General features: G+C 42.6%; 1 protein-coding gene across 1 annotated transcript in view; it reads right to left on the minus strand.

Moving 5' to 3' along the window:
• Positions 1-14,584, minus strand: part of Arhgap26 (Rho GTPase activating protein 26) — a 381,582-nt gene that overhangs the window by 167,500 nt on the left and 199,498 nt on the right. Inside the window, 1 exon segment of the mRNA XM_021226648.2 lies at positions 11,602-11,638. Coding sequence (XP_021082307.1) covers positions 11,602-11,638 — 37 coding nt within the window.

Consider the following 14,584-nt stretch of genomic DNA (forward strand, 5'->3'; position numbering starts at 1 on the left):
TATATGAATAAATGTACCATACTTTCTGCATCAGTTCTTCTTTTGTTTCCAGTCTCTGACTATTATGGATAAAGTCACTATGACAATAATTCAGCACCTGTTTTGGGGCAGAATGGAACATCTTATGCATATATGCCCAAGAACAGTATAGCTAGTTGATGTGTAGATCTATTCCCAGTTATCTTTTTTAATATATTTTTATTTAAATAAGAAACAAGCTTGCTTCTCATTTCAATCCCAGCTCACTAACTCTCCCCTCCTCCCCCAATCTCCCCTCCAACCTCCCCAACACCCCACCCAAACCCCACTCCACTCCACTCCCCAGGGACGTTGAGGCCCTCCATGGGGGCTCTCCAAGGTCTGTCATATGATCCGGGGCAGGACCTCTCAGGCATTGAAGAATCGCTACTGTTGTGAATCTTAATAAAAGATATCTGATATGTAGGATATCTAATATTCAACTCCCAAAGAAGTCATGGCTCACAAGTTGAGACCCTCCCCAGGGGCATGTCTACTGCTAAGAACACAATTTTATCTCATGATCTCACTGGTTTAGTTCTATCCTACCTGCCCACTCACCTCTAGACCTCCTCCCATCCAGTCCCAACGGTCCCTTTTAATATACCTAGAACTCTATTCATTCCTACATCTTAGTGTGTTTGTATGTGGTTAACCCTTTTGTTAGTAATGCTCATCTATCAACTTCTCACAAGCATCCTTCCCTCTTTTCTCCAGTTTCTGCTCACAAGTCACTTTGTAAGAGGCTCCAGCCATCTGACCTAAGTGCCTTTCCTTGAGTCTCTGGCCCCTAGTTCATATTTCTTCATGGGATTTGCCTCTATCGGAACATATACCCAGATCTACTTATTTACAGTTTGTTGTCAATCTCTCTATAGAGTATAGCCTCCAAACTATACAATGTAAACAAATCATGGTAGCCCATTTAATGTGCACACTTTGTGTTTTTTATATATCAGTTAAATTTTTTCTTTTATTAATTCTTAAATTATTTAACTTTTTATACATGTTACTCCCAGCTCCCTCTCCCTCCCCTCCTCCCCTGTCCCCCAATCCCCCTACTCCCCACTTCATTCCTCCTCTGCTCCCCAGGAAGGGTAAGACTTCCTTAGGGGGGATTTTCACAGTCTGTTATATCATCCCGGGTAATGCCTAGGCCCTCCCCCCATGTGTCCAGGCTGAGAAAGCATCCCTCCATGTGGAATGAGCTCCCAAAGTCCATTTGTATGCCAGGGATAAACACTGATCTACTATCCAAGGTCCCATAGATTGCCGAGGCCTCCTCTCTGACATACCAGCTTTATGAGGGCAGAGGCTTAATTGGCCTACCTGTGATTTCATTTCAATAAACATTTTCTGAGTGAAGAAACAAGTACAATTCATATTTTTCCAGCCAGAAGACCAAAAACCAGTAAACAAAAGGTTCTCGACATTCAACACGCTCTTAAGGGATAAGCAGCTGACATGGTACAATGGAACCTGTATCTGCATTCAAAGAACAAGTCAGGGGGTACCCACAGGTGCCATTCATAGCCTGATCCTTAGGCAACAACCCTGACAATCAAAACATCCCCTTGTTGCCTGCCAGATACACAGCCACTGACCCTCCTTTCCAGTTTCTGGGGCCAAACAGAAAAAATGAGCTGAAAGAGACATATGGTAATGAAAGAAAGATAAATAGAAGGAAAAGAAAAATCACTCCCCCGCCTGAAATACACCTCTCAGCTCTCTATCTAAATCAAGGAATCCCAGGGACAGCTGAAATTCTCAACAAGAGTCAGCAGGCCCAGGTGCTATCATGCCAGCTGTTGCAAAACACAGCTGAGCTACACATTAGCCATTAGAAAGAGTGTTTTCCTGTAGGACTTTAAACTCCAAACCAGGACAGTAACACTCAAATAGCAAGATTCCACTCAATGCCCCGCATCATCAGGACCATTATTTCCTGCCAGGGGATCTGGCATCCTGAGAATGTCTTAGTCCACTGGCCTTGATTCCTTTTAGCAAGAACCGGGCTTTGTACTGACTTATGAACCAGTAAAATTCCATGAAGACAGAAGTGTTTCAAACACAGAGCCAAATGCCTCTGCCTATCAGGAAACTGTCTCCTGCCTTTTTAAAGCTACCTTTCACCTCCAGATGCCCTAGGTACTGTTGGGATTTTTTTTTCTTTGTCACCGTAAATTCCAAGACAGCAAAGGTGGAAAAAGAAATGACATTCGGACTCATAAGCCTCAGATTTGGTGCCACATAATGGCTGTGTGATGGACTGCCTTCATTTATCTACCTTCCTCACATTTCAGATGAAGGAATTAGGGAAACTAAATGAGTAATGCCTGTGATAACACCTCGGAGAATAAGGATGCTACTGATAATAACAGCAGCAAAAAGCCATACTTAATGATGGGACCTGCTGCCACTGAGCAAAGGCTATTCACTCTCATCTTACTTAATTTACCTGGTAAGTCAAGATGTATGTACTAAAGTCAGTCCCTCCTACAAATAAACTGAGGCCTGGCATTTCCCAAGGTCATACATTACAGTAATAGCATTGGGATTCCAAATAATGTGGTATTTCAGAATTAAAACTCCTATACATGATTCAACACTACCCCACTGAAACCTCATAGCCTCTGCTAGCCCTTACACATGTGTGATAAGATGTACATTCTGAAATCGTTGATCAGAGTGGGAAGGAATGACGAGTCACCACAAGTATGCACCTAGACAAAGTCTCAGATATCTGTAAATAAGGTCAATAAAACTACCTTCCCTTATACAGCTCTTATAATACTGATCAACCAATATATTGTATGTCAAACACTTAGCACACTGTCCTATATGTAGTATGAATTTGATAGGCATTAACTATAATTACTGAACGCCTGCACTTCGTGACAATTTTTCAACCTCTGTCTCAAATACCCCTTGCTTCAGGGGTCAAAGAGGTATCTATAGCCTTGTACCATGCTGCCTGGGCTGAGGCCCAACCTGGGTCGTCAAGGGATAGTCCCTACCAGACCAAGTTGTACACTGCTGTCAGTGCGGAGCCTGCATCACAGGGGAAAGGCGAACATTAGGCCATGGCAAAGTGACATGCTGGCTGCCTCTGTCAGTCTGAAGCTAAGAATGGATCTCTGAACTGTCTCCCAGGATAAGCAAAAAGGTTTCTGACTGCCTGGGCAAGTTCAAGGAGTCCCATTGCCAATACTGTCCTGGAAGATGGTGTCATCACACACAACAGCTGGGAACATAAGGTGTCTGGAGAGTATTTCCTCCTCTCTCTACCCATAGCTAAGCGACTCTAGAGTTAAGATGTTACTGTTTTACTAAATATAATTCTAGCTCAATGCATGACATGGTCTAGCAACCATGTCACAAGCAGGAGTCCTAATAAATGACAAACGCAGATAGCCAGTACCTGCAGTCCCTTGCCTGACTCTAACTGAGCTTCAGAAGATGAAAGGGATCACCACAGAAACCTACATGGACCAGGAGGGAGAACAAGGGCCAAGAAGGCACCGAGCGAGCAGGCGGCATGGAGAAGTCTGCCTCAGGCCATTCCTGGCAAGTAGGATGGAAAGCCGGAGGGGAAGGTGCACTCAGCTGATTGCCTCGTGGATCCGTGCACAGGAGGCCAGGCGTCATGCCCATTAATGCTTCCACCCTTCTCAGGTTTAAAAGGGGAAATGTTCTATTTATAAGCTACCCAACAGGGGAGACCTGGCAGCCTTTGGATGGCTCTGATCCCAAAGGGATCCCTGTTACCAACGGTGGCCTCCTCCTGCCTCTCTCCTGTGGGTGTTCCAACAGCAAAAGGTCGAAGGTGACTGGAAGCAAGGGGGATTCCCTTTCCTGTCCTTTCCTATTTTCATGAGAATGTGGACCTTTGATAATAAAGACTGAAGGGTACAGAAGCTTTTTAAAACCAATAGCCATGCTAACCACTAAGGTTTCCACAGAGATCTTCAAGAATAAATTTCTTTTCTGTCTGGTAGATCAAGGGGAGCCAAGGCACAGAGATGAAGAAAACTGAGAATCAGAGGGACAAAACCAGGCAAACAGAGAGATGGTAATGCATCCCTACTCATCTCCTCTCCTGACCTTTAGTCTTGTCTCATAAGTGAAGACAAGCTTTAACAAAACACCAGGAAGGATTCTGATTTGATTGACAGCCTAAAGAGTATGAGATTATACCAGTGGAACAACCGACAGTAGCTCTGCTTGTTCCAGAATATCTGTGCAATCCCAGCACAGCACATTAATGGCCTGACCCTGACCTGGCACAGGCACTTGAGGAAGCATTGATGTTCTCATATGGAGATTCGTGGAGAATTAACATGCCATGACCCCACAGCAGCCAAAACTCTGATAGGTGAGATGCTAGAGATGGCTGATAGAATTTCTTCTATGCTCATAGAATAAGCTATATATGACTAGATAGCGAAACAGAGAAAGGAGCCCACATGTCAGGAGCAGCAGGAGCCTAGGACCCTGACCACTGGTTCTCCTACTTCTCAACTACACACTCTTGAATTCCATTTGCTCAGCTAAAACCTAGATGTACAGGACACCATTTCTGTAAATGGTGGTGGCCATTTGTATGCCACTTAGCATTCCCCCTGCCAAACTCCCATGCCAGTCTAACAGACAAGCTTTAAAAAGTTACTGTGTAGTAAGTGAAGAGTTAACAAACTACAGTCCATGGGTAAATATCACCATGGCCTATTCTGAAAATAAACTTTACTGAACAACACTTGTCCATTCATTCCCATAGTATCCATGGCTGTTTTCACAGTTCCTGTAATACAGGAACTCAGCAATTCCACAAAAGGAAATTTACTGCCTGCCCCTTTACTGAGAAGCATAATCTCTGTGTTAAATAATGGCATTTACAAAATCAATAAATTTATCCTACTTGTGCTTCCCATTCATATCACACTAAGTATAATAAACAGCAATTTAGAAAGTTCCTGTGGCACTAACATTAGGAAGTACAGCTACTGGAATTAAATGAACTACCTAACCCCTAGAGACTTCAATACTGATAAAATGGCTATCTCCCTCACTCTCCTTATTGTTCTCTGCAAGAGCAGGTCTGTCAATTCCATGTTTTTCCTTGCCACTGGGCTTTTCCTTGTTCTGTTTGTTTGTTGTTCTGTTCGTTTTTTGACAAGGAATCACCATGTTGCCCAGGCTGGCCAGGAACTCTCCATCCTCCTACTTCAGTGAAGTACATACACCACCATGCCCAGTAAAACATTTTCCTTTTCAGTAACATGTTTGGCCAGGTGATAGGAAGAACTAAAACAAGAGTGATTACATATTAACATGTCAGATACAGTGCTCAACATTAATCCTCACACTGAGCTTATGAGGCAGGTATATTAATAACTCCATTTCTACAGGAAAGATAATGAAGGCATAAAGAGCCCTGCCATCTCTCTCCAAGGACCAAGCGCCAACATGCTAATCTATACCAGCTCCACAGCACCCTGCTTGCAAGCCCCAATCCATGCTCAAATCTACCCTAGAACACATATGCACACAAAATAAAGAAAACATTTGAAATATGTAAAAGGGCTGATGTACAAGCATATATAGACCTCAAAATAGAAAACATCTTGAAAGAACCATAAAAGCCAATTAGGATTATTATGGAATATTAAACAATCATCATAGATTTTATCAAGACATAATTTTTATGACACGGAAAATTCCTGTACATTTTAAAAACAGAATGGAAATAAGTTTATTCAGAATAATGCTAATTAAGTCAAAATCCATAGTGATAGTGGTAATACCATATAAGACATCATAAAAATTCAAAGAATGAGATATCTCTGAACTTACAGATTAGTTTAATTGTTTTTTGAAAATTACTTTGCTATATTTCCTTAATATTCTACTACAAGTTCATATATTGAATACAAAGAAAGAATATAATTTTTTAAACCTGCTACAGCATAAAGTTTGGAGATTCAATGTCTACACCCTACAATTTGAATACAACCTGGCTAGCCTATTGATTTGGGCTAAGTCTCACATAGAGGGAAGTGGTACTATGAACACCAGATTAAGAAACTGGGTTCTCTCTGTCAATACATCACTTTCAGCCTTTTAATAGCTGGAGAGAGATGACATTTCTGTAAAAAAAAAAAATAAACCTTTGCTGAGGTGAACAGGTAGTGACATTTATTATTTAATACTTAAATCCTAGAAGTCTTACAATCTCTCACGGGACTGATGTAGCTCCTCCAACTGCTCCTCAGTTAGGAAAAGCAGCCAAGGTTTAGAATAAGCTATTTCCTAGTTTCTCCTCTGCTTCTGACCTGATGCTTTCAATTCTCTGAGTCTTTAGAAAAACAACCTCACAACCATAGCCAATGTGTAGAACAAGCCAATGTGTGGAAGCAAACATCAAGGTGGCCAAGGAGCCCGGAGGAGTGTCTGGGGAAACAGCTCTGGCCTCCTACAGAGTCCTGCCTTTTGTAAAGGAGGAGCTAGAGAGTGGATGTTGACACTGGTGATGGCCACCTCCTCAAGAGGAAGTTCAGGGAGCAGGAAATCAAGTTCTTCAGGGGCAGTAATTCCATTCTCCCTTTTCTCTCCTGCTTGGTCAGTCAGAACTGACCACCTGGAGAGCACAGTGCTAAGGGCATTCTAGGAACAACCAAAGTAATGTTCCTTGTTCACAAAACTACTGCTTCATGACCAGTAACAAAAAGAGTAGACTGTTTTCTGAGTTTAGTACTTCAGGGAAAAGTCAACCAAGAACACATAAGACCTTGAGGAAGAAAACTAAAACCAAAATAAAAAGATGTTGGTCTGAAAAACTTGAAGGGTTTCAAAGTTCTTGGAGAAGATGACAAGATTACAGATTAAAGTGTTTATTTTCCTCAAAATCAATCTAACTCATATAATCTGAAATGCAAATGGAATTTTTGTGTTTGAAGAATTTACTAAACCTGTTCTCAAAGAATACATGTCCACAGGTAACTATGTCAGCCCCAAAAAGAACAGTAAAGAGAGGGGCAGGGGGACGGGAAGAGGGAGTAGGCAGAGGAAGAAAGGCAAATTGATTCGGGTGCACAGCATCAGAATATGACTCCAAAAGGCCTTCTTCAAAATACACTGTAAAATCAGGAGCCAGAAAGGAAATCAGAGGCAACTTTTAAAACATGATATGAATGTATATACATCTCTAACATGCACAAGACCACAGGTTCAATCCCTAGCACCAAGGAAGGACAACACAAACAGCATCAATAGGAAACAAAGATGGAGAAGCGTATTTAAATGTCTAAAAGAAGGCTGGGTAGTTGGTTCAGTGGCTCACCTAGCATGTTCAAGACCCTGAGTCACTATCACCAGCACCACAAAAATAAGAAAAAAGTGTCAAAAATTAAGGGTTACTATCTAGATAGAAATAACTTTACAAATACATGGGAGAAGAAGGCAATTGTCATGAGCCCAGTGAAAATGAAAAGAAACGATAGCTTCAAGGTGTGGACTGGAGCCAAGTAGTAGGATCTGCCTTGCATGCCCAAGACCCTAAGTTCAATTCCTAAATAGGAGGGAGGTTAAAAAAATGGCATGATATAGCCGAGCAATGGTGGCGCACGCCTTTAATCCCAGCACTCAGGAGGCAGAGGCAGACAGAACTCTATGAGTTCAACAGAGTGAGTTCCAGGACAGCCATGGCTACACAGAGAAGCCCTGTCTCAAAAATGCAAAAAAGAAAAAAAAAGACATGATAATGATATGGAATAGGATATTGATACCAAGAAAGGAAGGCAACAAGAACCCACAGGACTAATCTGTTGCCAGCCTGAAGTCAGTGAGCAATAAAGCAGTCTTGAAAATGTGACCACATGTTTTCACCCATCATTATCTCTTCTTCTTGCTAGATACAAGGGTATTCCTCAACTAACACAAGACATCTGTCTGGGAATAACAACAGGCAGAATCAAATGTTCCAGTCTTTGCTCAAAAGAGTAGAATATCCTTGCCTTGTGTTCAGGAATACAACCATTAGGGTTGGGGGAAATATAGGCTCAATTTTATCTTCTGAGATTACTAGCCTTAATTTCTTCATCTACAAGTCAAATCAAAAATTTCCAGCAAGGCTTGGTGTAGTGGTGCCTGATTTACTTCCAGCACTTGGAGCCAGACAGGTGGATTTCTGAGACCAAGATGGTCTAAAAAGAGAGTTCTAGGACAGTCAGGGCTACATAGAGAAACCCTGTACTGAAAAAAAGAAGAAAGAAAGGGAAGAAGGAAGAAAAATGGAAGGAGGGAGGGAGGGAGGGAAGTTCCCAGCCAACCTAATCTAATAAATCTGTAGTACCTGGCAAACATTAAGTGGTTACTTAACATCTATTGCTATAAAATACTTTAAGAGAAGATAATGTAGCTTACATAAAATACACTGGAAACTGAACATCCCCTGGGAAGGCATTCTCCACCTTGATTTAGCATTTGATGATCAATGTAGCTCAAGACATCTTTCTATCAAACACCTAGATAAGGTCTGAAACTTCTTTTACATTAAAATCATTAAAAATTCAATTAATGATCTACTGCAGGCACCAAATATATTAAGATCTCCCATGTTCCCTTTTGTCCTTCTTCTCACATATTTGTGTATGTGGTGTGCTTACATGTATGTTCATTTGCACATGTGAGACCACATATGTTTGTACATGCACTTAGAAGTCCAATGTTGTTACTGGGAATCTTTCTGGATCATTCTTCTACCTTATCCTTTGAGGCAGGGTCTATTAATCAAATCCAGAGCTTTCCAACTAACCTTGTCTCACTAGCCAGCTTGCTCAGGATCCTTTGTTTCTGCCTTTCTGGGCTGGAATAACACATGGGCTGCCATGCTCACCAACATGTCTGTGGGTTCCAAGGATCAGAACTCCAGTCCTCTCGCTTGTACAAGTGCTTTGACTGCTGAGCTGTCGCCACAGCCCTCCTGTCTCAGTTTCCCATCCTACTGCTGTGATAAAATACCCTGAGATAAAAGCAACTTAAGGAACCAAGTTTTATTGGGCTCATAACTTTGGGTCATAGTTCAGCACTGTGGGAAAGTTAAGGCACCATAAACTTGAAGTAGTTAATCACAATGCCCCTTTTCTTCTTCTCATTCAGTCCAGGGCCAAACCCACAAAATGGTGCTGCCACACTCAGAAGGAATCTCTCTGATTTCAATTAATCCAATGAAACAACTCACAGGCACACTCACAGGCTAAGCTAACCTACACACTTTATGAAAGTTTCCTGAACATATGCTACAATTGCATAGCTTGGTCATTTTGTGGGACTCCTAACAGTGGGATCAGGGGCTGTCTCTGACTCTGTTACTTGCTTTTGGGACTCTTCATACTGGGTTGCCTCATCCAGTCTTACTAGGAGAGGAGGTGCCTAGTCTTACTGCAACTTGATGTGCCATGGATGTCTGATACACATGGGAGGCCTGCCCTTTTCTGAAGAGAAAGAGGAAGGAATGGATGGGAGGGGGCGAGGAGGCTGGAGGCTGGGGGAGAAACTGGAAGGAGAGGGGGAAGGGAAGGAAAACTGTCACTGGGCTGTGAAGATAATTAACTTTAAAGGTAATAATTAAAAAAATACTGTTGAATCTAAAGATAGCCAAGGCTTTCAAGCATATGCCTAAAATGCTTGCAGACCAGCAGAACTGACCAGCATACCCGCCAATAAAATCATTTCAAACAGACTATTTTCAAGTTGTTGTTTAAATTTAAACAGAGGAGCAGGATCCTACTCAGAAGGTGAGCATGTGACAAAGAGCTCTGTATGTACTACATCTCCATAGCCCTTGGGGTCTCTTGGCATCTTTAATAGAAGCACTATGTCCCTGCCTGGAGCCAGGCATGGGAAACTGTTCCTTCAGGCTTCTGGGTATCCACACTTTCTATCCTGGTGGCTTCTCTACACCCATTTCATATAATATTCTATAAATTATTTATCAAAGTGTGTTCTTTTTATTGGTGGGCCTGAGCTATACTCATCGGATGGTACCTTTCCTGGGAATCTCACTCTTCAAGAGTGTGATGCAAGGACAGATGCGTATCCTATGAAGAGCATCCAGAAAAGCCTTTCTTGTTGGCTCCTGCATCCCTGGAGCTGGTCTGCCAGCCAGCCTATGCCTTTATCTACTCCATCACTAAGTTAAGCCCTTCCATGCTTCTTCACTGGGTAAACTGTGAGCTTTGCTCCCTACCCCTTCACTAGCTAACCTCTGATGCTCTAAACAATCTACTTAAACTGGAGGAAGGGACACCACTTTGTTTCCTTGAATATTTCCTTGAAATTTTTCCTTTGTTCAATTTTTGAAGAGAAAGCAAAGCAAAACGAAACCTAGTTTTCCTGTCATAAAAGTTTTGTTAACTGTGGTCATTACAAGTCACATAATAGTTTATCTGTATCTTCTTGCAAGGATTGGGGATATAGCTCAGTTGGTAGTGTCCTTGTTTCTCATCTATGGAGGACTGGGTTCAAACCCCAACACTGTATAAACAAATGCACTGTGTACACAGTTATCTCAGCATTCAGGAGGGAAGCAGAAGGGTCAGAAGTTCATCTTTGGCCAGGTGTTTGAGGCCAGGCTGGGACAAAGACCCTGCTCTTTGGTTGCTGCTGTTGTTTTAATCTGTTGGCAAAGTGTTTATTTCAGAAAGAAGAGAGAGAGACAGAGAGAGACAGAGAGAGAGACAGAGAGAGAGACAGAGAGAGAGATAGACACAGAGAGAGAGAGAGAGAGAGAGAGAGAGAGAGAGAGAGAGAGAGAGAGAGAGAGAGAGAGAGAGAGAGAGAGGCTTTCAATCAACAGAGGTGCTGCTCTGCCCCATCTCCTGACACTACTGTAGTGCAGGGCAGGGCCACCTCTCAATTGTTTTCAAGTGGATTTTCCAGAGAGAGCAAAGCTGAGGGTTTCCTTTGTCCTCCTGTGGCACCCAGGCAGGAATTTGCCTTATGTCTTATGCACCAAGGAGATAATCAGGTTGAAGCACTTGCCCAGCAGGGGTTTCTTTTTAATCCCATTGCCTTTGCAGTTACATGGCGCTGGCCTGCAGCAGGGAAAGTGCGGCTCTGACAGAGGCTGCCCAGGGCCCTTCCACCAAAGAACAGCATCTCCTCCCCTCTCAAGGCTCCCTCTCAAAGAGCTGCAAGGGAAGTACAATTAGCAAGTCATCCTCCACCTTTGCGATTACCATTTCAGAGCTGGCAGACAGTGCCAGCGGCTTCCTGGCAGCACTGGACTCTTGGTTTGCTGAGTACTGAGCAACTTATAAGTGGTGACTGGGGTTACCATCTTAATAAGACCTGTGGCCATGTGAGGTCATGTGCATGCATACAAGAGCACCATGGAAAGCACTAAGGGTTTACTACAAGAGAGGTCACTACAGTCTTGCTAATCTTGCTCAGGCAGTAATGCTCTGAAGTGAGGCTAACCCAACATGCCTAGGGCACCTCCTGGTGGCTCAACCTTGATGTGGCAAATCTCAATGCCTCCCCTCTCACTCTGACAATAGAAAAGGATCCAAACATCATACTTACTCCCTTCATTCTGGCTGTCTTTGTTTGAGTTGTAGACCTGGAAAAGAGAAATAGAAATTTACTTTGTGTACATTTTATACCAGCCTACTGATTCACTGTAGAAAAGCCCAAGATGGAAGGCAATTTCTGCCCCCTCATGAGAACCCCTAACTAAACACTTACTCTCCAGCACGCACTTAGCTGCTCTCAAATAAGCATGGATCAGAACCACCCATGGAACTGTGCAGTGCATGTGCATGGGGAGAGGGGTAGCAATCTTTTTAAAATGGCAAATAAATTGATTTGTATATATAAATTAAAAGAATTTAATGTGAGTTGCAAATCATTAAGCATAAACTGCACACCAGACAATGTCCAAAGAATTTCACAAGAACTATCTCCATCTACATAAAAACCTTGTTTGACAAGAGCAGTTGCTACCATGGTTGTATAGCTGGGGAAATGGGAGGCTTACAAAGGTGAAATGAGGTTTCACAGCTAGTTAAAGGCAAGGCGTAGGCAACGATACATTACAGACTGTCGAGTGCTAACCGGGGGATGAGTCCAGCCCCCCTTTACTCTACAAGTAGATTTGAAGGCTACACTGAGAATGTATCGTACTTACAACAAAATTCCTATACATGGTTCATAGAAATCATAAAAGAAAAAGTGGACTGATGATAAAAATGAAAGTTTCTCACTAAAGCTGACAATGATATGCTGCAAGCTATTCTGTAAAGGTCAAGACTAGCCTTTGACTGCCAAGAAGCAAAAATCATTGTTACATTGATACTTAAATATCAGGTGAGAAAACAAGTTTTCACAAAATTAAAAATACAATTTTGGGGGAAGGGGCCTAATTAGCAGAACCAATATCCTTTGCCTGTGCTGCAAAGGAAGGTTGGCACTCTGCTTCCCTGGGACCCAATGGCATGTCTCCATCAATTATCAATTGGAAAAAATTATTCTGTAAATACAACATGTGACCACACAAAAGTAAAGGATAGACTGGCTTTGCTTACTGGTCACAGACTGTTCCTGAAGTGCTGTTACTATTAACGGAAACACAGTGAAATATCTGCTCAGGAAAAGAAAATAATCACGGGGCCAAATCCTTCTCTGTAGGTATGGGGAGGCATGGGATAAAGCTTGCCATCATAACTTAAATGTCTATTTATCTATTCAACCATTACCAGGGATTCTGATGGCCACCCTCAGCTGAGAAATGTTTGTTTAGCCCCTAAAAGAACCGAGCAGAGCATTTCTGAAAACTTAGCATTGAATGCCACCCCCCATCCAAAATGAGTTTTCCACTAAGAAATGTAGATGGGAATGGCCAGTCAAGAGTAGGGCAATGAGTTCAACTTGGACAGAGCGGGCCTTACCTTCTATGGGTCTTTATGACTCTATGTTAAAGGGGTTGCTAAGAATGCCTGGGGATTATCAAACCCCAAATCCAAGCGATTACACTACTTTTTTATTATATTTATCACATATATTATTGTATTTATTCTCAAAAGAAGACTGGAGCTACACAGCCGTAACAAAGATCAGAGGGAAAGCATAAAAGGAACTTCAGACCTTACAAAGGATGCTCCAATACGTAAATCACCATCCATGCACACACTTAAATGTCCCAGAGACAAAATACAGGCTTTGGCCTGGACTTCACCACAGTTACTTCATTAGGCTAGATTCTCATTTCTTGGTCTCAAAAATGGAGGTGATAATAGCTGTTTGGCATTCTCCTCCCCAGGCTGCTGTGAGCATCTAGTAAGACTGTGTCAAAAGAAATAGAATGAGCCGGGCGGTGGTGGCGCACGCCTTTAATCCCAGCACTCGGAGGCAGAGGCAGGCGGATCTCTGCGAGTTCGAGGCCAGGCTGGACCGACAGCCTCCAAAACAGAGAAACCCTGTCTCATAAAAACCAAAAAAAAAAAAAAAAAAAAAAAAAAAAAAAAAGAAATAGAATGAAACGGCACAAGACAAATGAAGGCGCCTTGGCCTGTTTTTGGCACCATGACTGGTTCAACCTTCACAGAATCTAGGGGAGAAAATGAACACACACACACACACACAGAGAGAGAGAGAGAGACAGAGAGACAGAGAGAGAGAGAGAGAGAGAGAGAGAGAGAGAGCGCTACAAGTGACTCTCTGAGCAGTCCGTCACTGTGATGAATGAAGTGCCTGCCCTGGGTCAGCATTTGCTAATGTATCTCCGTGGCACTACACAAAGGTGACAAAAGGACTTGGAGAGCAGCAGAGACTCCAGTTAGCCGAATGCCTTGTCCCTTGACTTCCAGGGGTTTTCTTCATGTGGTTATCAAACAAGGGATACTGGCTTTGAAACGTTTCCAGTCCTCTTTAATCCCTTTGCTTGGGCTAACAAGTGTTTATTGAGTACCTGCAACAGCCACGAAGTGACTTAGGTGGGCAGGAGCTATGAGCTCCTGTGAAGAAAACAAATTTATAAATATGATTCCTGCAAATATTGACAAGTACAATGGATATAAGAAAATGGCACTGAGGGTCTGGTATGGGAGAATGGTATCCTGAAGAGAAAATATTTCCATGAGTTTAAATGATAAAAGAGAGCTTCTTAGGAAGGTCTAGGGACTCATATCCAGCAGGTTCTGAGACAGGAAAAAGACCCGCCTGATGGGAGAGGAAAGTCAGTGTGGTTGGCAATCACTGCAAGGCAGGGAAGCATGAGCGATAAGGACCAGGCTATAAGGTAGGTACAGCCGGGTTCCTACCAGGGCATTGTTCAGGGAGTGAAATGGGAACCAGGTAATATCCAGAACCAGCAACCCATCACGACTACATTCAATAACCTTGGAAAGCAGAGGAAGGGCAACAAAGGAAGACAGCATTTTGGCAAATTTGTTTGTTTTCCCTTCCAGCTCCCCTTGATCACTGTATTTCTCCCATTCAATCCAAACATTCTATCCCAGAGAAACTTGTTAAGATTGTAAATGGCAAAATCCAGAAGGCCTAGTAAAAC

The sequence above is a fragment of the Mesocricetus auratus genome, unplaced genomic scaffold (genome assembly GCF_017639785.1).
Source record: "Mesocricetus auratus isolate SY011 unplaced genomic scaffold, BCM_Maur_2.0 Super-Scaffold_6730, whole genome shotgun sequence".
In the NCBI taxonomy this organism is placed as follows: Eukaryota; Metazoa; Chordata; class Mammalia; order Rodentia; family Cricetidae; genus Mesocricetus; species Mesocricetus auratus.